This window comes from Bubalus kerabau, chromosome X (assembly GCF_029407905.1).
Source record: "Bubalus kerabau isolate K-KA32 ecotype Philippines breed swamp buffalo chromosome X, PCC_UOA_SB_1v2, whole genome shotgun sequence".
Lineage (NCBI taxonomy): Eukaryota > Metazoa > Chordata > Mammalia > Artiodactyla > Bovidae > Bubalus > Bubalus kerabau.
In genome coordinates this window covers 24,935,108-24,958,044 of record NC_073647.1, presented here as the reverse complement: position 1 = coordinate 24,958,044, position 22,937 = coordinate 24,935,108, and the positions used below count along the sequence as shown (strand labels likewise).

Sequence of the window (22,937 nt, the reverse complement as noted above, 5' to 3'; positions counted from 1 at the left end):
GAGAGGAAGAAAACAATGGGGTGCCATTTTAGACATACTGAGCTAACAAGAAACAAAACCATTTTGGTGGGGGGTTGGTTATTGTTTCTGTTAAAATAATACTCAATGCCAGCCGAGGCTGTAGGGAAAACAATACAACTCTGCTGATGCCAGAAAAGCATAAAGAGCCATAAGAATATTTATGCTTTTTGACCCTGTCATCCCATTTCACAGACTATCCTAAGGAAATAATTCAAAGTCGGCGGGGGGAAGGCGGTGGGGGTAGTCAACAGTGAAGAAACAGTTAAGTAATCTTCTCAACAGATTAAACAGCCATAAAAGTGGCAAATATAAAGGATATATAGGAACATACTCAATATTGAAAAGTGATAGCTATGAGGTCCTATACTTCCATTATGATGCCATGGATGAATTCAAGTACCAAAGAGGAATGTGGTGACCACAAGGAAGAACTTCAGATGAATGCATAATTATTCTAAGTTAGTGTAAAACTCTCGGAGAAGGCAATGGCACCCCACTCCAGTACTCTTGCCTGGAAAATCCCGTGGATGGAGGGGCCTGGTAGGCTGCAGTCCATGGGGTCGCTGGGAGTTGGACATGACTGAGCGACTTCCCTTTCACTTTTCACTTTCATGCATTGGAGAAGGAAATGGCAACCCACTCCAGTGTTCTTGCCTGGAGAATCCCAGGGATGGGGGAGCCTAGTGGGCTGCCATCTATGGGGTCACACAGAGTCAGACATGACTGAAGCGACTTAGCAGCAGCAGCAGCAGTGTAAAACTCTTCAGTATATTTTACACACGAGTAGATATTGCTAATTTTAAAGTTCTCATTTAAAAAAATTCACTCTCAGAAAGATCTGCCTGTAGCAAGAAAGAGTAATCAGCAATTAAGAACTGTACTTTTGTGTACATCTATATTCTCAAGACTAATTATTTCATTAAGAATGTCTTCCTCAAAAGTGAAACACCATGAGCAGAGGCAATAAGCCTTGCTTCCTGCTGTGAACCTCAAAATATAATGGTGAAATGGAATATAGAGATGCCATTCAAGAGTCTTAGGCAGAAAGGGGTTCTTAAAGAACAGTTGTAGAAAATGGATGTCAAAAGCACACTTCACGATTTTAAAATTTTTTCCTGATATAAACGACAACCAGGATTTACTTTGGGGGTTTTTCATGATTTAATTTTAAAATAGATATGGAGATCTCTTTTCCTCTCCCCACCTCCCGCCATGAAAACTAATTTGCTCTGATTCAAGACAGGGACATAGGAAGATCCTAAACTCACCTCCTCCCATAGACACACCAAACCTACAGCAATATATGAAACAAATTCCTCTGAAAAAAACCTGGCATAGCAACATCTTCACATAGGACAAATGAGAGGGGAAACTACATCATGGTGGGTAGGAAAGGCTGGGACAATGATCTCACCATAAACCCCAAATCCAGCATGGTGATACACAATTGGGAGGGAATCCAAAACCTGGAGCTTCTTTCTGAGGACCAAAGGGTTCATGCCCTACATCAGGCACTCCAACGTTTAAGACTGGCACCTGAGAAATAAACTCTCCAGACATCTGGTTTTGAAAAACCATGGGGCTCACACCCATGAGACCCAAGCAGCTGATACAAACTGAAGTTTGGCTCTTAAGGGCTCATATGCCATCTCCAAAATATACTAATAGTTCATGCAGCTCAATATATTAAAAAAAAAAAACACCCAATCCAAAAAAAAATGGGCAGAAGATCTAAATAGTCATTGCTCCAAAGAAGACATAAAGATGGCCAAGAGGCCCATGAAAAGATTCTCAACATCACTAATGATTAGAGAAATGCAAATCAAAACTACAAAGAGGAATCACCTCACACCAGTCAGAATGACCATCATCAAAAAGTCTATAAATAATAAATGCTAGAGAGGGTATGGAGTAAAGGGACCCTCCTATACTGTTGCTGGGAATATAAACTGGTACAGCCACTATGGAGAACAGTATGGAGGTTCCTTAAAAAACTAAAAATAGAGCTACCATATGATCCTGCAATCCCACTCCTGGACATATATCATATATCTGGAGAAACCATAATTCAAAAAGATATAAGCACCCCAATGTTCATTGCAGCACTATTTACAGTAGCCGAGACATAGAAACAACCGAAGTGCCCATAAATGATGAATGGATAAAGAAGATGTGGTACTATATATACAACGGAATATTATTCAACTATAACAAAGAATGAAATAATGCCATATGCAGCAACATAGATGGACCTAGAGATTGTCATACTGAGTGAAGAAGTCAGAGAACAACAAATATCACATCACTTATATGTGGAATCTTAAAAAAAAGGGGAAGAAATAAACTTATCTACAAAACAGAAAGAGACACAGATGTAGAAAATAAATTTATGCTTACCAGGGGGTGGAGGGAAATAAACTGGAAGATTGGGATTGACATATACACACTATTATATACAAAATAGGTTAACTAATAAGGACCTACTGTATATTACAGGGAACTCTACTCAATACTCTGTAATAGCACCTATATAGGGGAAAAGTCTAAAAAAGAGGGGATATATATGTATGTATAACTGATTCACTTTGCTGTACACCTGAAACTAATACAACATTGCAAATCAACTATTCTCCAATAAAAATTAATTTAAAAAATCAAAACTACAATGAAGTATAACCTCACAACTGTCAGAATGACCATCATTAAAAAGTCTACAAATAACAAATGCTGGAGAGGGTGTGCAAAAATAGGAACCCTTCTACATGGTAGGAATGTAAACTGGTGCAGCCACTATGGAAACACTATGCAGATTCTTAAAAAATTGAAAATAGATTTACCACAAGATCCAGCAATTCCACTCCTGAGTATTTATCTGAAGAATGCTGCTGCTAAGTCACTTCAGTCGTGTCCTACTCTGTGTGACCCCATAGACGGCAGCCCACCAGGCTCCCCCATCCCTGGGATTCTCCAGGCAAGAACACTGGAGTGGGGTGCCATTGCCTTCTCCATATCTGAAGAATACAAAAACACTAATTCAAGCTATATGAACCCCTATGCTCACTGAAGCATCATTTACAACAGCCAAGATATGGAAGCAACCTAAGTGTTTATCAATAGATGAATCAATAAACAGGATGTGGTATATGTGTGTGCAGATACATATATATACATAATATATATAACATAGATATATATACATAATACACATATATTATATATATATCTCTCTCAGACATTAAAAAAGAATGAAATCTTGTCATTTGACCATTTGGGACAACATAGATGGACCCACAGGGTATTATGCTAAGTAAAAGAAGTCAGACAGAGAAAAACAAATACTGTACATGGAATCTAAAACACAGAACAATTGAACAAACATAACAAAATAGAAAAGAGTCATGGATTTAGAGAACAAACAGGTGGTTGCTGGAGGTAGGGAGTAGGGGGGAGGAGTGAAAAAGGTGAGGGAAATTAAGAGATACAAAATCCCAGCTACAAAATAAAGAAGTCATGGGATGAATTGTACAGTATGGGGAATATAGTCAATGATTATGCAATATCTTTGTATGGTGACAGATGGTAGCTAGACTTATCATGGTGATCATTTTGAAATGGACAGAAATATCAAATCACTATGCTGTATATCAAGAACTAACATAGTGTTGTAGGTCAATTATATTTCAACAAAGAAAGAAACAAATTCATAGAAAAAGAGATCAGATTTGTAGTTACTAGATGTGTGGGAGAAGGCAATGGCAACCCACTCCAGTACTCTCACCTGGAAAATCCCATGGGCGGAGGAGCCAGGTAGGCTGCAGTTCATGGGGTCGCTAAGAGTCGGACATGACTGAGCGACTTCACTTTCACTTTTCACTTTTCACTTTCATGCCTTGGAGAAGGAAATGGCAACCCACTCCAGTGTTCTTGCCTGGAGAATCCCAGGGACGGGGGAGCCTGGTGAGCTGCTGTCTATGGGGTTGCACAGAGTCGGACATGACTGACGTGACTTAGCAGCAGCAGCAGCAGATGTGAGGGGTAGGGGAAGAGGAATTGGTTGAAGGCAGTCAAAAGATACAAAGTTTTAGGAGGAGCCAAGATGGCAGAGGAGTAGGATGGGGAGAACACTTTCTCCCCCACAAATTCATCAAAAGAACATTTAAACGTCGAGTAAATTCCACAAAACAACTTCTGAATGCCGGCAGAGGACATCAGGCACCCAGAAAAGCAACCCAACTCTTCGAAAGGAGGTAGGAAAAAATATAAAAGACAAAAAAAGAGACAAAAGAGGGAGGAACGGAGTTCCGTCCCGGGAAGGGAGTCTTAAAAAGAGAGAAGTTTCTGAACACCAGGAAACCTTCTCACTGACGAATCTGTGCCAAGCTTTGGAAGCACAGAGGGCAACATAAAAGGGAGAAAAAATAAATAAACAATTAAAAATCGCAGATTGCGAGCCCTACGGTAATTCTCCCAGCGGAGAAGCAGCGCAGACGCCTGCACACACCATTAGCAAGCGGGGGCTGGGCAGGGAAGTGCGGCGCGGGGTGCGTCGCTTAGAGTAAGAATCTGGCCCGAATGTCCTGAGTGCTATCTGAGCGAAATAATTTGGGCTAGCAAACCAGACTGTGGGATATCTACCACGCGAAAAGCCAGCCCTAACCTAAGACACCGCCAGGCCCCGGCTGCAGACCTTCCCCCTCCGGTGACAGGCAGCCAGAGCCGGAAGGGGGCAATTGCAGCCCCAGAGAGACACTATCTATAAAACTGTAAGCAGGCTTCTTTGGTAACTAAAACTTCTTGGGGGTCTGGACGGTCAACATCTGCCTGAGAAGGTGTGCCGGTTTTACACCCAGATAACCAAGTGGCGGGGAGGTGATAAGTCGCAGCATTGGCGCCCGCCAAACACCTCATCACCTGAGCTGCTAGGATCTGGGAAGAGCACAAAACTCAGGCCCAACCGAGTCTGCGCCTCTGGGGATTACCCAAGTGCCTGAACCTGAGCGGCTTGGACCTGGGAGGCCAGCCCAGGGCCGGCCTCTGATTGTTCCCGGCGGAACAACCTAGAGCCCGAGCAGTGTGGGCAGGGAGGCTACACGCGCCGTGAGCAGGGGCAGACCCAGTGTGGCTGAGGCACTGCGAGCGCACGCCAGTGTTATTTGTTTGCAGCATCCCTCCCTCCCTCCCTCCCCACAGCGCAACTGAACAAGTGAGCCTAAATTAAAAAAAAAAAAAAAGTGTCCTCCACCGTCCCCTTTGTGTCAGGGCGGAAACCAGACACTGAAGAGACCAGCAAACAGAAGAAGCTATAACAGAGGGAAACGCCTTGGAAGCTACAGGCCATAGATTAAAACCCTGTGGTTACTACAGACTACATAGGAAGGGGCCTATAGATCTTGAGAAATATAAGTCAGACCAAGGAACTAGCCAAAAATGGACTGAACCCACAATACTCACAACAAAACCAGAGAAAGACCTAGATATATTTTTACTATTTTTACGATCAATCTTTCTTTCTTTTTTTTTTAAATTTTTTTTTTTAATTTTAAGTCCTCTATTGTCCTTTAATTTTCACTTTTATAAGCTATTACTTTGAAAGAAAAAAAGACCCTATTTTTTTTCTTCTTCAGCAAACTTCATATATATATTTTATAATTTTTTGACCGTGTTTTGTTTTTTTTTTTCTTTTTCTTCTTTTCTTTTACATTGTATTTTTGAAATTCCAAACTCTACTCTAGATTTTTAATTTTAGCCTTTTGGTATATGTTATCAATTTTGTACCTATAGTTCTTTTTATAATTTCTGTGACTTTTTTTTTTCCTCTGTTTCTTTCTCTTCTTCCTTTATATAACATCGTGTATCTGCAATTCCAAACTCTACTCAAGAGTTTTAATTTATGCTTTTTGGTATTTGATATCAATTTTGTACCTGTATTTTCTTTATAATTTTTGCGACATTGTTTTTGTTGGTTTGTTTGTTTTCTCTGTTTATTTTTCTTCTTCTTTTTTTTAACGTTGTATTTTTGAAATTCCAAACTCTACTCTAGATTTTTAATTTTTGCTTTTTGGTATTAGTTATCAATTTTGTACCTGTAGTTTCTTTATAATTTTCGCGACCTTGTTTGTTTTTCTTTGTTCGTTTTTTCTCTTTCTTTTCCTTCTTCTTTTCATTAACATCGTATTTTTGAAATTCCAAACTCTAGATTTTTAATTTTTGCTTTTATGTATTTGTTACCAATTTTGTACCTTTAAGAACCCAATCTTCAGGACCCATTTTTCACTAGGGAGCGAGATTACTGGCTTGACTGCTCTCTCTCCCTTTGGACTCTCCATTTTCTCCACCAGGTCGCCTGTATCTCCTCCCTAACCCCTCTCTACTCTACCCAACTCTGTGAATTTCTGTGTGTTCCAGACGGTGGAGAACACTTAGGGAACTGATTACTGGCTGGATCTGTCTCCCTCCTTTTCATTTCCCCCTTTTATCCTTCTGGCCACCTCTGTCTCCTGCCTCCTTCTTCTCTTCTCTGTATAACTCCGTGAACATCTCTGAGCGGTCCAGTTGTGGAGTGCACATAAGGAAGTGACTACTGGCTAGCCCACTCTCTCCACTATTGATTCCACCTCATCCCATTTGGGTCACCTCTAACTCCCTCCTCCCTCTTCTCTTCTCCATGTAACGCTGTGAACCTCTCTGAGTGACCCTCACAGTAGAGAAACTTTTCATCTTTAACATAGCTGTTTTATCAATGGTGCTGTATAGAAGGAGAAGTTTTGAAACTACTGTAAAAATAAGACCGATAACTGGAAGTAGGAGGCTTAAGTCCAAACCCTGACTCCAGGGAACTCCTGACTCCAAGCACATTAATTGACAGGAGCTCATCAAACGCCTCCATACCAACATTGAAACCAAGCACCACACAAGGGCCAACAAGTTCCAGGGCAAGACATACCAAGCAAATTCTCCAGCAACAAAGGAACACAGCCCTAAGCTTCAAGATACAGGCTGCCCAAAGTCACCCCAAAACCATAGACATCTCATAACTCATTACTGGACATTTCATTACACTCCAGAGAGAAGAAATACAGCTCCATCCACCAGAACATCGACACAAGCTTCCCTAACCAGGAAACCTTGACAAGCCACCTGTACAAACCCACACACAGCGAGGAAACGCCACAATAAAGAGAACTCCACAAACTGCCAGAATACAGAAAGAACACCCCAAACTCAGCAATTTAAACAAGATGAAGAGACAGAGGAATACCCAGCAGATAAAGGAACAGGATAAATGCCCACCAAACCAAACAAAAGAGGAAGAGATAGGGAATCTACCTGATAAAGAATTCCGAATAATGATAGTGAAATTGATCCAAAATCTTGAAATTAAAATGGAATCACAGATAAATAGCCTGGAGGCAAGGATTGAGAAGATGCAAGAAAGGTTTAACAAGGACTTAGAAGAAATAAAAAAGAGTCAATATATAATGAATAATGCAATAAGTGAAATTAAAGACACTCTGGAGGCAACAAATAGTAGAATAACAGAGGCAGAAGATAGGATTAGTGAATTAGAAGATAGAATGGTAGAAATAAATGAATCAGAGAGGATAAAAGAAAAACGAATTAAAAGAAATGAGGACAATCTCAGAGACCTCCAGGACAATATTAAATGCTACAACATTTGAATCATAGGGGTCCCAGAAGAAGAAGACAAAAAGAAAGACCATGAGAAAATACTTGAGGAGATAATAGTTGAAAACTTCCCTAAAATGGGGAAGGAAATAATCACCCAAGTCCAAGAAACCCAGAGAGTCCCAAACAGGATAAACCCAAGGCGAAACACCCCAAGACACATATTAATCAAATTAACAAAGATCAAACACAAAGAACAAATATTAAAAGCAGCAAGGGAAAAACAACAAATAACACACAAGGGAATTCCCATAAGGATAACAGCTGATCTTTCAATAGAAACTCTTCAAGCCAGGAGGGAATGGCAAGACATACTTAAAGTGATGAAAGAAAATAACCTACAGCCCAGATTATTGTACCCAGCAAGGATCTCATTCAAGGATGAAGGAGAAATCAAAAGCTTTTCAGACAAGCAAAAGCTGAGAGAATTCTGCACCACCAAACCAGCTCTCCAACAAATACTAAAGGATATTCTCTAGACAGGAAACACAAAAACGGTATATAAATTCGAACCGAAAACAATAAAGTAAATGGCAACGGGATCATACTTATCAGTAATTACCTTAAATGTAAATGGGTTGAATGCCCCAACCAAAGACAAAGACTGGCTGAATGGATACAAAAACAAGACCCCTACATATGTTGTCTACAAGAGACCCACCTCAAAACAGGGGACACATACAGACTGAAAGTGAAGGGCTGGAAAAAGATTTTCCATGCAAATAGGGACCAAAAGAAAGCAGGAGTAGTGCTACTCATATCAGATAAAATAGACTTTAAAACAAAGGCTGTGAAAAGAGACAAAGAAGGTCACTACATAATGATCAAAGGATCAATCCAAGAAGAAGATATAACAATTATAAATATATATGCACCCAACACGGGAGCACCGCAGTATGTAAGACAAATGCTAACAAGTATGAAAGGAGAAATTAACAATAACACAATAATAGTGGGAGACTTTAATACCCCACTCACACCTATGGATAGATCAACTAAACAGAAAATTAACAAGGAAACACAAACTTTAAACAATACAATAGACCAGTTAGACCTAATTGATATCTATAGGACATTTCACCCCAAAACAATGAATTTCACCTTTTTCTCAAGTGCACATGGAACCTTCTCCAGGATAGATCACATCCTGGGCCATAAAGCTAGCCTTGGTAAATTCAAAAAAATAGAAATCATTCCAAGCATCTTTTCTGACCACAATGCAGTAAGATTAGATGTCCATTACAGGAGAAAAACTATTAAAAATTGCAACATATGGAGGCTGAACAACACGCTGCTGAATAACCAACAAATCACAGAAGAAATCAAAAAAGAAATCAAAATTTGCATAGAAACGAATGAAAATGAAAACACAACAACCCAAAACCTGTGGGACACGGTAAAAGCAGTCCTAAGGGGAAAGTACATAGCAATACAGGCACACCTCAAGAAACAAGAAAAAAGTCAAATAAATAACCTAACTCTACACCTAAAGCAACTAGAAAAGGAAGAAATGAAGAACCCCAGGGTTAGTAGAAGGAAAGAAGTCTTAAAACTTAGAGCAGAAATAAATGCAAAAGAAACAAAAGAGATCATAGCAAAAATCAACAAAGCCAAAAGCTGGTTTTTTGAAAGGATAAATAAAATTGACAAACCATTAGCCAGACTCATCAAGAAACAAAGGGAGAAGAATCAAATCAATAAAATTAGAAATGAAAATGGAGAGATCACAACAGACGACACAGAAATACAAAGGATCATAAGAGAGTACTATCAACAATTATATGCCAATAAAATGGACAACGTGGAAGAAATGGACAAATTCTTAGAAAAGTACAACTTTCCAAAACTCGACCGGGAAGAAATAGAAAATCTTAACAGACCCATCACAAGCACGGAAACTGAAACTGTAATCAAAAATCTTCCAGCAAACAAAAGCCCAGGTCCAGACGGCTTCACAGCTGAATTCTACCAAAAATTTAGAGAAGAGCTAACACCTATCCTGCTCAAACTCTTCCAGAAAATTGCAGAAGATGGTAGACTTCCAAACTCATTCTATGAGGCCACCATCACCCTAATACCAAAACCTGACAAAGATCCCACAAAAAAAGAAAACTACAGGCCAATATCACTGATGAACACAGATGCAAAAATCCTTAACAAAATTCTAGCAATCAGAATCCAACAACACATTAAAAAGATCATACACCATGACCAAGTGGGCTTTATCCCAGAGATGCAAGGATTCTTCAATATCCACAAATCAATCAATATAATACACCACATTAACAAATTGAAAAATAAAAACCATATGATTATCTCAATAGATGCAGAGAAAGCCTTTGACAAAATTCAACATCCATTTATGATAAAAACTCTCCAGAAAGCAGGAATAGAAGGAACATACCTCAACATAATAAAAGCTATATATGACAAACCCACAGCAAACATTATCCTCAATGGTGAAAAATTGAAAGCATTTCCTCTAAAGTCAGGAACAAGACAAGGGTGCCCACTTTCACCATTACTATTCAACATAGTTTTGGAAGTTTTGGCCATAGCAATCAGAGCAGAAAAAGAAATAAAAGGAATCCAAATTGGAAAAGAAGAAGTAAAGCTCTCACTGTTTGCAGATGACATGATCCTCTACATAGAAAACCCTAAAGATTCCACCAGAAAATTACTAGAACTAATCAATGACTATAGTAAAGTTGCAGGATATAAAATCAACACACAGAAATCCCTTGCATTCCTATACACTAATAATGAGAAAACAGAAAGAGAAATTAAGGAAACAATTCCATTCACCATTGCAACGGAAAGAATAAAATACTTAGGAATATATCTACCTAAAGAAACTAAAGACTTATATATAGAAAACTATAAAACACTGGTGAAAGAAATCAAAGAGGACACTAACAGATGGAGAAATATACCATGTTCATGGATTGGAAGAATCAATATAGTGAAAATGAGTATACTACCCAAAGCAATCTATCGATTCAATGCAATCCCTATCAAGCTACCAACAGTATTCTTCACAGAGCTAGAACAAATAATTTCACAATTTGTATGGAAAAACAAAAAACCTCGAATAGCCAAAGCGATCTTGAGAAAGAAGAATGGAACTGGAGGAATCAACCTCCCTGACTTCAGGCTCTACTACAAAGCCACAGTTACCAAGACAGTATGGTACTGGCACAAAGACAGAAATATAGATCAATGGAACAAAATAGAAAGACCAGAGATAAATCCACGCACATATGGACACCTTATCTTTGACAAAGGAGGCAAGAATATACTATGGATTAAAGACAATCTCTTTAACAAGTTGTGCTGGGAAATCTGGTCAACCACTTGTAAAAGAATGAAACTAGAACACTTTCTAACACCATACACAAAAATAAACTCAAAATGGATTAAAGATCTAAACGTAAGACCAGAAACTATAAAACTCCTAGAGGAGAACATTGGCAAAACACTCTCTGACATACATCACAGCAGGATCCTCTATGACCCACCTCCCAGAATATTGGAAATAAAAGCAAAAATAAACAAATGGGACCTAATTAAACTTAAAAGCTTCTGCACATCAAAGGAAACTATTAGCAAGGTGAAAAGACAGCCTTCAGAATGGGAGAAGATAATAGCAAATGAAGCAACTGACAAATAACTAATCTCGAGAATATACAAGCAACTCCTACAGCTCAACTCCAGAAAAATAAATGACCCAATCAAAAAATGGGCCAAAGAACTAAATAGACATTTCTCCAAAGAAGACATACAGATGGCTAACACACACATGAAAAGATGCTCAACATCACTCATTATCAGAGAAATGCAAATCAAAACCACTATGAGGTACCATTTCACACCAGTCAGAATGGCTGTGATCCAAAAGTCTACAAGTAATAAATGCTGGAGAGGGTGTGGAGAAAAGGGAACCCTCTTACACTGTTGGTGGGAATGCAAACTAGTACAGCCACTATGGGGAACAGTGTGGAGATTCCTTAAAAAACTGGAAATAGAACAGCCATATGACCCAGCAATCCCACTGCTGGGCATACACACTGAGGAAACCAGAAGGGAAAGAGACACGTGTACCCCAATGTTCATTGCAGCACTGTTTATAATAGCCAGGACATGGAAGCAACCTAGATGTTCATGAGCAGATGAATGGATAAGAAAGCTATGGTATATACACACAATGGAGTATTACTCAGCCATTAAAAAGAATACATTTGAATCAATTCTAATGAGGTGGATGAAACTGGAGCCTGTTATACAGACTGAAGTAAGCCAGAAAGAAAAACACCAATACAGTATACTAACGCATATATATGGAATTTAGAAAGATGGTAACAATAACCCTGTGTACGAAACAGCAAAAGAGACACTGATGTATAGAACAGTCTTATGGACTCTGTGGGAGAGGGAGAGGGTGGGAAGATTTGGGAGAATGGCATTGAAACATGTAAAATATCATGTATGAAACGAGTTGCCAGTCCAGGTTCAATGCACGATATTGGATGCTTGGGGCTGGTGCACTGGGACGACCCAGAGGGATGGTATGGGGAGGGAGGAGGGAGGAGGGTTCAGGATGGGGAACACATGTATACCTGTGGCGGATTCATTTTGATATTTGGCAAAACTAATACAATTATGTAAAGTTTAAAAATAAAATTTAAAAAAAAGATACAAAGTTTCAGTTATAAAATAAATAAGGATTAGGAATATAATATACAACATGGTAAGTGTAATTAATACTGTTGTACATTATATATGAAAGTTGTTAAGAGTAAATCCTAAAAGTTCTCAGCAGAAGAAAAAAATTTTCTATTTTGTTAATTTTGTATCTATATGAGATGATAAATGTTCATTGAACCCACTGTGGTCATCATTTCATGATGCATGAAAGTCAATAATTATGCTGTATACCTGAAACTTATACAGAGCTGTACGTCAGCTATACCTCAATAAAAAATCTGAATAAAACCGGAAAGGAAAAAATATATACACCCTCCAGAAAGATTTTAGGCTTGTTACTATGCTGCTGCTGCTAAGTCACTTCAGTCGTGTCTGACTCTGTGTGACCCCATAGACGGCAGCCCACCAGGCTCCTCTGTCCCTGGGATTCTCCAGGCAAGAATACTAGAGTGGGTTGCCATTTCCTTCTCCAATGCATGCATGCATGCTAAGTCGCTTCAGTCATGTCCAACTTTGTGCGACCCTATGGACAACAGCCCACCAGGCTCCTATGTCCATGGGATTCTCTAGGCAAGAATACTGGAGTGGGTTGCCATTTCCTTCTCCCCCTGTTACTATAGATATATGAAATTTATTACCAAAAAGTGGGCAGAAGATCTGAATAGACATTTTTCCAAAGAAGACATACAGAAGGCCAAAAAGTACATGAAAAGATGCTCAGTAGCACTAATCATCAGGGAAATGCAAATCAAAACCACAATGAGATACCATCTCACACCTGTTAGAATGACAATTATCAAAAACACAAGAAATAAAAAGTTTTAGGGAGGATGTGGAGAAAAGGGGACCCTGTGCACTGTTGATAGGAATATACATTGGTAGAGCCACTATGGAAAATGGTATGGAGGTTCCTAAAAAAATTAAAAATAGAATTACCATATGATCCAGAAATTCGACTTCTGGGTATTTATCCAAAGAAAATGAAAACACTTACTTGAAAAAAAAAAAACAAAAACCACGTATACCATGTTCACTGCAGTGTCATTTATAGTAGCCAAATTATAAAAACAACCTAAGTGTCTGCTGATGTATAAATGGATAAAGAAAATGTGGTATATGCATACAATGGAATATTATTCAGTGATAAATAGAAAAAAATCCTGCTTTTTGTGACAACATGGATGGACTTTGAGGGCATTATGCTAAGTGAAATAAGTTAGACAAAGAGAAATACTGCATGCTCTCACTTACATGTGGAATCTTAAAAAAATAAAACACCAAGCTCATAGATACAGGGAATAGATTGGTGGTTTCCAGAGGCTGGGGGATAGAGATAAGAATGTGGGTGCACTGGGACGACCCAGAGGGATGGTATGAGGAGGGAGGAGGGAGGGGGGTTCAGGATGGGGAACACATGTATACCTGTGGCGGGTTCATTTTGATATTTGGCAAAACTAATACAATATTGTAAAGTTTAAAAATAAAAATAAAAAGAATCGGTGATTAAAAAAAAAAAAGAATGTGGGCAAAATGGGTGAAGGTGGTCAAAAGGTACAAATTTCCAGTTATGAAATAAATAAGTCATAGGGGTATGATGCACAGCATGGTGATTATAAATAGTAATACTATAGTCATTAGTATTTAAAAGTTGCTAAGAGAATAAACCTTAAAAGTTCTCATTGATTCCAAACATTTTCTAACTATGTATGACAGATGTTAACTAGACTTATTATGGTAATCATTTGATAATATATACAAATATAGAGTCATTGTGCTGTACACCAGAAACTAATAAAATGTTGTATATCAATTACACTTCAATCTAAAACATTTTTTAAAGTAAAATAGATACAGAAACATTATTCCATAAGGGTATCTACTCTCTTTCATACACTATGTAATTCAAGAAGAACCATGTGCTTAGCACTATGAAGGATAGAAAATAGGCATAAGATGTGTGGTCCCCGTTCTCAAGAAGATTCCAAGTTAGGTGGAGAGACATGCTAAAAAAGAAAAAATCAGGAGGATACACACCTGAACTCAGTAAATGGTTCAGTTTAAGAGATTTAGAAAATACATGGAGCAGGGAGAACAGGAGCCCAAACACCCAGGTAAGTTTAGATCTTGATAAGGAAGTATGGCACTATTAAAGTTTTCTAATAAGATGAATGAAATGATCACATTTAAACCCCCTCAACTCCCCATCACTCCAACAATAAAATCTAAATTCCTTAGTAGAGCTTTTGAGACCATGGTAAGATCTGCCAGTTCCTTACATCTCTAACATCACTATTGCCACCTAGTGAAATCCCCCACCCGCTGCCGTGGTGAACTCCTCTGTGCTCTCTGAAGATGTCAAATTCCTTCCCCCTTCAGGATTTTTGAACATGCTGTCACTTCTGTTTGAAAGACTTGATTATCCACCTCTTCTTTCATATCATTTCTTTCACAAAGCTCATCAAACCCGTAATTCCTTCTTTGTCTGCCATCTATTAACATATAACATCCACAAAAGCAGGGGCCCTTACCTGTCTTGTTCACCACTATGTCCCCAGCACCTAGCCCAGAGTCTAGCGCTGTGTAAGACAGAAAAAGAAGCTTCTGAAGAAGAATAAATAGGGAGGTTGTGATTAACTATAAAGCATGGAAAAGTGAAAGTGAAAGTCGCTCAGTCATGTCCGACTCTTTGTGACCCCATGGACTAATACACTCCATGGAATTCTCTAGGCCAGAATACTGGAGTGGGTAGCCTTTCCCTTCTGCAGGGGATCTTCCCAAGCCAGGGATTGAACCCAGGTCTCCCTCATTGCAGGCGGATTCTTTACCAGCTGAATTACCAGGGAAGCCCAAGAATACTGGAGTGGGTAGCCTATCCCTTCTCCAGCGGGTCTTCCCGACCCAGGAATCGAACTGGGGTCTCCTGCATTGCCGGCAGATTCTTTACCAACTGAGCTATCAGGGAAGTCCACAAAGCATGGAAGGGCTACGTTAAGAATTCATGCAAAATAAGCCAAGGAGATCAGAGATTAGAGATGAGGGTCAAAGAGAGAGAGAAATTCAGATGAATCAGTGGGTGGGGGAGGAAGTGCTAGATTCACTTTCTGGGGCATGAACCAACATGACATGCAAATGTTCAGAATATACATGAAGAGAGATTATGGCTAGAGACAGAGATTTGGGAGCTGTCAGCACTAAGGAGATAAATGAAGCCCTGGGACTAAATAAACTCTAAAAGGAAGAGTGCAGAAAGAAAGGACTGAAATGCTGAAGCTGGAACCCTCAATAAAGCCTAGAGTTAGGTGACAGGAAGAAGGAGGGAAACAAAAGAATTCACAATATGGCACAGGAAGAATGCCAATCATGCTAGAAGAATTTCACAGAATGGGTGTGGAGTAGTGTTTAACCAAGAAGCCAAGGAGGATGGAGACTAGGGAACAGCCGTTAGATTTTTGCAAGAGACCACTGAGAACCTTGCAAAGTCAGATATTAGTGACAGAAGCAATTTAAGTGGTGGAGAGTACCAACGGGCATAGATGTTTGTCAGCAATGGGACCATTTGGGATGACATTTCACTTTTGAAAGAAGCTGCTGGTAATATAAGACTCCCAGAAAAAGGTAGCCTGAGTCAAAGTGTTAGGTAATGAAGAAAACATTAGCCTGAAATCACTGCACTCAATCCATTCAACTGCACATTACACAAATAGAAAAGCCAGTAACTTACAAGGAGAGAAATCCAAAACAAGACACTGTGGGCAGAGATGGCATGCACACACAGCAATATGGGTGAAATTCACAAACAATTTGGAGAAAAAGAAATCTGACCTCAAAGAAGCCAGACATAGAAGAGTATATCTTGTATGATTCCTTAACCTACAATTCAAAAACAGGACAAGTTAACTGATGCTGTTAAAAGTCAGGATAGTGGTTGCCTTTGGGGAAGATGAGTGGAAAGAAGCCCAACAGAGGCTTTGGGTCCGTGGATTATGTACTTTTTATTAACATGGCTGTCAGTTACCCAGTGTGTTCAATGCTGTACACTTATGACGTGTGCATTTTTCTGCAGGCATATTTCAGTAAAAAGTTTAAAAACCTCAAAAGCAAACATGAGGAGCCTCATTAGACTAGAACAGTGAGACACTCTCAGGCCTTCTTAAAACCAAACTCATTTTTTAGTTCCCCAACCAGGAATGGAACTCAGGCTCCCTGTAGTAGAAGTGGAAGCGTGGAGTCCCAACCACTGGACCACCAAGGAATTTCCTAAATAGAACTGAGAGATGAGAGGAGGCCTGCACAGTCTTCTCTTTACTGAAGAGTTGAGAGCAGCAGGTACACAAAAAGGACAGAAAGAAGTCACCACCAAGATGCCCAGTTTCTCAGATAATGTTTGTCTGTGTCTTAAGGCTTTGATTTCTGACAAATTTTCATTGTTAATTTTTGCATATTTGTTGAACCTGGAGGGTTAAAAGCATAGGAAAATGCTTGAAATGTTCCAAACTGACCTACACAAATGATGTGACTTGAGCTAAAACCAGAACTTAAAAAGTGAGGCAGGTAGAGGTGGACCACTGCTTCCCTTGGGCTGGCAAGGCCATAAAGTTCTCCAAATTCATTATTTCTCCAATGGGATCATTTTAGAAACCATGCCATTTTTTCACCTGCTTTAAGCATTCATCTAAACAAGAATTTCCATCACATCTGAACCAAAATAACAATCCCAAATGAGTAATCCTGAGAAGTATCCATCTTGTTCCTCACCTATAATTGCTTATATTGACTTAATCTAATTTTACTAATTTAAAAGTTATTCAAATCAGTTAATTTTTTATGCCTGGAAGGAATTCAAAAGTGATTACACACAACCCTTACTGTGCTTTGGAACACATCCCTACTGTTTAAAAACATTCACAAGGGACGGTCTTGTAGCTAAGTACATAAGGTCCCGCCAGCTCCCCAGGCCTTGCAATCTTTTATCCCCAAAGCATAGAAATGAACATGATGACTTTGTTCCCTCTTCCTTCCATTAATTGTTAATTGATGCTTATTATATTAAGGCTATCTCCAAGTCTCTTTGGAGAATCCAAAATACACAAAATGTAATCCTGTGCTTACCAGTGAACAGGAAAAAAATCAAGACCATGATCATCGTGTACCCAAAGTACAAAATGATGCTTGCAATGTCTGTGATTTTAAGTTTGACGAAGAAGTAGTAGACTGCATAAGCAAAAAAATAAACAGCTGTAAAACTGCTGGTAAGAAAGGCTCTCCACCACCAATGATAATCCTGTGAGAAGAGGTAGAAAAAACAACTTTTTAGATGAAACTCTAACTATACATGGGTTAGTAATTATAAGAGGCAACATAAAATAGGCTCTATAGGATTATGGATTAAAAGAAATAAAAGAGGAAGTTTCATAAGAAATTTAATTTCATATGTACTGTCTGACTAATGTACATCCTGCTTGGGGCGCCCTCACAATGATAAACTCTTGGTTTCCAGGGGGACCATGTGTGCCCTCAGGGATTGTACTTCTAATATGCACATCCTTTCTCTCTAGACGCTGCCTCAGCCCTGGAAGGTTTTCACGTCAGCTTCAATTTACTGGCCAGAGTTGTGCTGGGCCTGAATTGATGCCTCAGTTCAGGTAAAAAAGGTTAGTAGAGAAATTTAAGATAGATCTTTTTTCCCCCTTACAGTTTTATTGAGATATAATTGATATACAGCACTAATTTTAAGGTGTACAATATAATGATTTGACTTAACATATCATGAAATGATTATCACAGTAATTTTACTGAACATCCATCATCTCATATAGATACAAAATTAAAGAAATAGAGAAAAATATATTTTTCCTTGTGATGAGAACTCTTAGGATTTACTATCTTAACAACGGTCATAAAGAGCACACAGCAATGTCAATTATATTTATCATGTTGTACATTACATCCCTAGTACTTGTTTATCCTATAACTGCAAGTTTGTACCTTTCAACCACCTTCATCCAATTCTCCCTCCCCCTAACCCTTGCCTCTGGTAACCACAAGTCTGATCTCTTTTTCTATAAGTTTGTTTGTCCAAGACAGACCTTTATGGTTAATGGGAATTATTTTAACTGGCTAAATTCATGACCCATGGAGGCATGACAGAGGTCAATAATCAGGTTAGTCTCACCCTGCCCGTGGGTCCTTCCTGATAATAAAATTACCATAAAAGCACCATGGTCAAGGGCCAAGGGGATAAACTGTACAGAAAAGAGTTAACATAGCAGGTCTGAGGTTGCCATCTTTAGAAAGGTCTGCTTACAAGGTTGACTCTTGGCTTAATACCTGGGAAGTTAGCATTTAATCATTCCCTGACTGATAAGACTGGTTTTCTATACCTAGACTGTACAAACTATGTGATCCATGGTGAATGCATGCTTTCCTTTAGAGTGTCTGGAAAGTTTAGAGTTGTTAGGCAGAGTGTGCCTGTGTGACTAGCTCCCAATAAAAACCTTGGCTATTGAGTCTCTTGTGGGCTTTCCTGGGCAGACACACTGCACATATACTACTGCATTTTTTACTGCTGCAGAAGGAGCATGCTGGGTGTGTTCCCTCATGAGGGAGAGAAAACACAGGAAGACTGCACATGGTTTTTTTTTTCCAGGTTCCATCTGTGTCTTTTCCCCTTACTAATCCTGTTGTGCATCCTTTTGCTGTAACAAACCTTAGCCAAGAAGATGTCTATATGCTGAGTCCCATGAGTCCTTCTAGTGAGTCACCAAATATGTGGGTGGTTTTGGGGGCACTCAAACCTTTCTAAGAAATATATGTGTATATCTATATCTATATCTATATATATCTTATGCCTATTAATGTTTTATTAATGATTGTTACAGAATTCCTGTGACAAAATGTATAATAGAATGAATGAGTACGTATAATACGTACATAATTATATATCTTTTACTTTTATTCCTATAGCTCAAGAAAAAAAATGCTCTAAGACATCATGTATATAATAATCATTCCCTAAACTCCTGTCACCTTTAGAAAGTCACATTAAATTACCAAAATAAGAGGGATCTAGAGGATTTAAGAAAATATGTTCACCACTAGCTCAGTTATTCAAAATGACATCAGGAAAAACTAAGGGTAGCATTGGGTAAAAAGAATTATATATGTCCATGGTAACCAAAGGGCAACAAAAAGGAAGAGAAAGGGCCTTTAGCAGCAACCTCAAGCCCATAAAATATAATCCTGGCCTAAGCTACAAGAAAATGTTAATTGTTAAAAAGAAAACATCATCGAATCAGATCTTTTATGTCAGAACTATCAAATCAGTTCCCTGTGTTTTCCTATGTTAACTGAATACTATACAGAAATTATAGTAACTAGCCAGACAGAAACTGCTTTCTCTTGAAAACTTTCTATCAAAGTAGCATTAACTTACTGATGAAAGAAATCGAAGAGGACACAAATAGATGGAGAAATATACCAAGTTCATGGATTGGAAGAATCAATACAGTGACAATGAGTATACTACCCAAAGCAATCTATAGATTCAATGCAATCCCTATCAAGCTACCAACAGTATTTTTCACAGAACTAGAACAAATAATTTCACAATTTGTATGGAAATACAAAAAACCTCGAATAGCCAAAGCAATCTTGAGAAAGAAGAATGGAACTGGAGGAATGAACCTGCCTGACTTCAGGCTCTACTACAGAGCCACAGTCATCAAGACAGTATGGTACTGGCACAAAGACAGAAATATAGATCAATGGAACAAAATAGAAAGCCCAAAGATAAAACCACGCACATATGGACACCTTATCTTTGACAAAGGAGGCAAGAATATACAATGGAGGAAAGACAATCTCTTTAACAAGTGGTGCTGGGAAAACTGGTCAACCACTTGTAAAAGAATGAAACTAGAACACTTTCTAACACCATACACAAAAATAAACTCAAAATGGATTAAAGATCTAAATGTAAGAGCAGAAACTATAAAACTCCTAGAGGAAAACACAGGCAAAACACTCTCCGACATAAATCAAAGCAGGATCCTCTATGACCCACCTCCCAGTGTATTGGAAATAAAAGCAAAAATAAACAAACAAAACCTAATTAAACTTAAAAGCTTTTGCACAATGAAGGAAACTATAAGCAAGGTGAAAAGACAGCCTTCAGAATGGGAGAAAATAATAGCAAATGAAACAACTGACAAAGAATTAATCTCAAAAATATACAAGCAACTCCTGAAGCTCAATTCCAGAAAAATAAATGACCCAATCAAAAAATGGGCCAAAGAACTAAACAGACATTTCTCCAAAGAAGACATACAGATGGCTAACACACACATGAAAAGATGCTCAACATCACTCATTATCTGAGAAATGCAAATCACAACCACTATGAGGTACCATTTCACGCCAGTCAGAATGGCTGCTATCCAAAAATCTACAAACAATAAATGCTAGAGAGGGTGTGGAGAAAAGGAAACCCTCTTACACTGTTGGTGGGAATGCAAACTAGTACAGCCACTATGGGGAACAGTGTGGAGATTCCTTAAAAAACTGGAAATAGAACAGCCATATGACCCAGCAATCCCACTGCTGGGCATACACACCGAGGAAACCAGAATTGAAAGAGACACGTGTACCCCAATGTTCATTGCAGCACTGTTTATAATAGCCAGGACATGGAAGCAACCTAGATGTTCATCAGCAGATGAATGGATAAGAAAGCTGTGGTACATATACACAATGGAGTATTACTCAGCCATTAAAAAGAATACATTTGAATCAGTTCTAATGAGGTGGATGAAACTGGAGCCTATTATACAGAGTGAAGTAAGCCAGAAAGAAAAACACCAATACAGTATACTAACGCATATATATGGAATTTAGAAAGATGGTAACAATAACGCTATATGCAAGACAGCAAAAGAGACACAGATGTATAGAACAGTCTTCTGGACTCTGGGAGAAGGCGAGGATGGGAAGATCTGAGAGAATAGCATTGAAACATGTATATTATCATATATGAACAGATCTCCAGTCCAGGTTCGATGCATGATACAGGGTGCTCAGGGCTGGTGCACTGGGATGATCCAGAGGGATGGGACGGGGAGGGAGGTGGGTGGGGGGTTCAAGATAGGGAACACATGTAAACCCATGGCTGATTCATATCAATGTATGGCAAAAACCACTACAATATTGTAAAGTAATTAGCCTCCAACTAAAATAAATTAATTTTTTAAAAAAGCATTAACTTGATAGCTGCATCAAAATCAAAATGTGTCATTAGGAAAACACAATATAAAAGTGATCTCAAGTTGTAGAAACCATGCAGTTAAGACTTAGTTTAATCCCTTTCTCAACAGACTTCTAATTCTAATAATGCAAGTTTAGAAAGCTTCAGATGTATTAGTTTCTTATGTCTTTACCTCGGAACACAAATGAAAATAACACAGCAGAATGGTAGCTTCAGAACAAGTAATCAGAAGAATTATAAAGACTAAGAAAAGGAAGCCAAACATGATGTACATCTGATGAGACCTGAAAAGAAAAATGACAATTTTAAAATAAGCTTTAACTTAAGGATACACACAGAGAGATCCATCTAACTCTAAACAGTAAACTGTCACACACTTTTCTCACCTTGAGATTTTCATTCCAGACTTCATCTATTCATGTAATATCATCAAATTCATGTAGTATCCATGTAGTATCAAATATATATGTATATTCCCTCACCTACACAGCTTCAGAATTTGGCCATATTCTCTCTCATCAGAAATAGTATTGCTACTCACCAATATTTGTCTGCTCCTATAATTTAGTTTTCACTTGAAACCCATCAATTTTCTCTATACACAGTTGAAAACATGTTTTCTCTTTAGAAACGCAAATGGCATGCTGCTGCTGCTGCTGCTGCTAAATCGCTTCAGTCATGTCTGACTCTGTGCGACCCCATAGACGGCAGCCCACCAGGCTCCCCCGTCCCTGGGATTCTCCAGGCAAGAACACTGGAGTGGGCTGCCATTTCTTTCTCCAATGCATGAAAGTGAAAAGTGAAAGTGAAGTTGCTCAGTCGTATCTGACTCTTCACGACCCTATGGACTGCAGCCTACCAGGCTCCTCTGTCCATGGGATTTTCCAGGCAAGAGTACTGGAGTGGGGTGCCATTGCCTTCTCCAACCAGCGACTATATTATACAACAGAAAACCACAGAATCAAATTTTGTCTTTGGAGGTCTATTAACAGGTAGCTTCTCCAAATTGGTCTTTATAGCACAACACACATAATTCTATTAAATCTACTTTCAAACATGCATCTTTAAAAATATCACTGTGTAGATTACATTTAGGCCAAACTTCAAAGGAATGAAGTAATTCCTTTCATTATTATAGAGCAAGCTGACTAAATTGGGATAAGAAATAGACATTTCAAAAAGCCTTCTGAAGAGAAGAAACTGGTGAACTGATCAATATTCCATTTTAAAACCTCATGTAAAATATACACCTGGAGGTGAGGATGAA

General features: G+C 38.7%; 1 protein-coding gene across 5 annotated transcripts in view; it reads right to left on the bottom strand.

Annotated features, from left to right (window-relative positions):
- The window catches only part of LOC129640288 (transmembrane 9 superfamily member 2-like), an 89,134-nt gene that overhangs the window by 8,296 nt on the left and 57,901 nt on the right, over positions 1–22,937 (bottom strand). For 3 of the 5 annotated variants that reach the window (XM_055565506.1, XM_055565507.1, XM_055565509.1), the window contains 2 exons: positions 21,843–21,954; positions 17,521–17,692 (listed from right to left, as the gene is read on the bottom strand). The exons of 1 other annotated variant lie outside the window; for it this stretch is intronic. In XM_055565506.1, the coding sequence (XP_055421481.1) occupies positions 17,521–17,692; positions 21,843–21,954 (284 nt within the window). The remainder of the gene's footprint in view (positions 1–17,520; positions 17,693–21,842; positions 21,955–22,937) is intronic. One more of the 5 variants, XM_055565508.1, reaches the window with a different exon arrangement.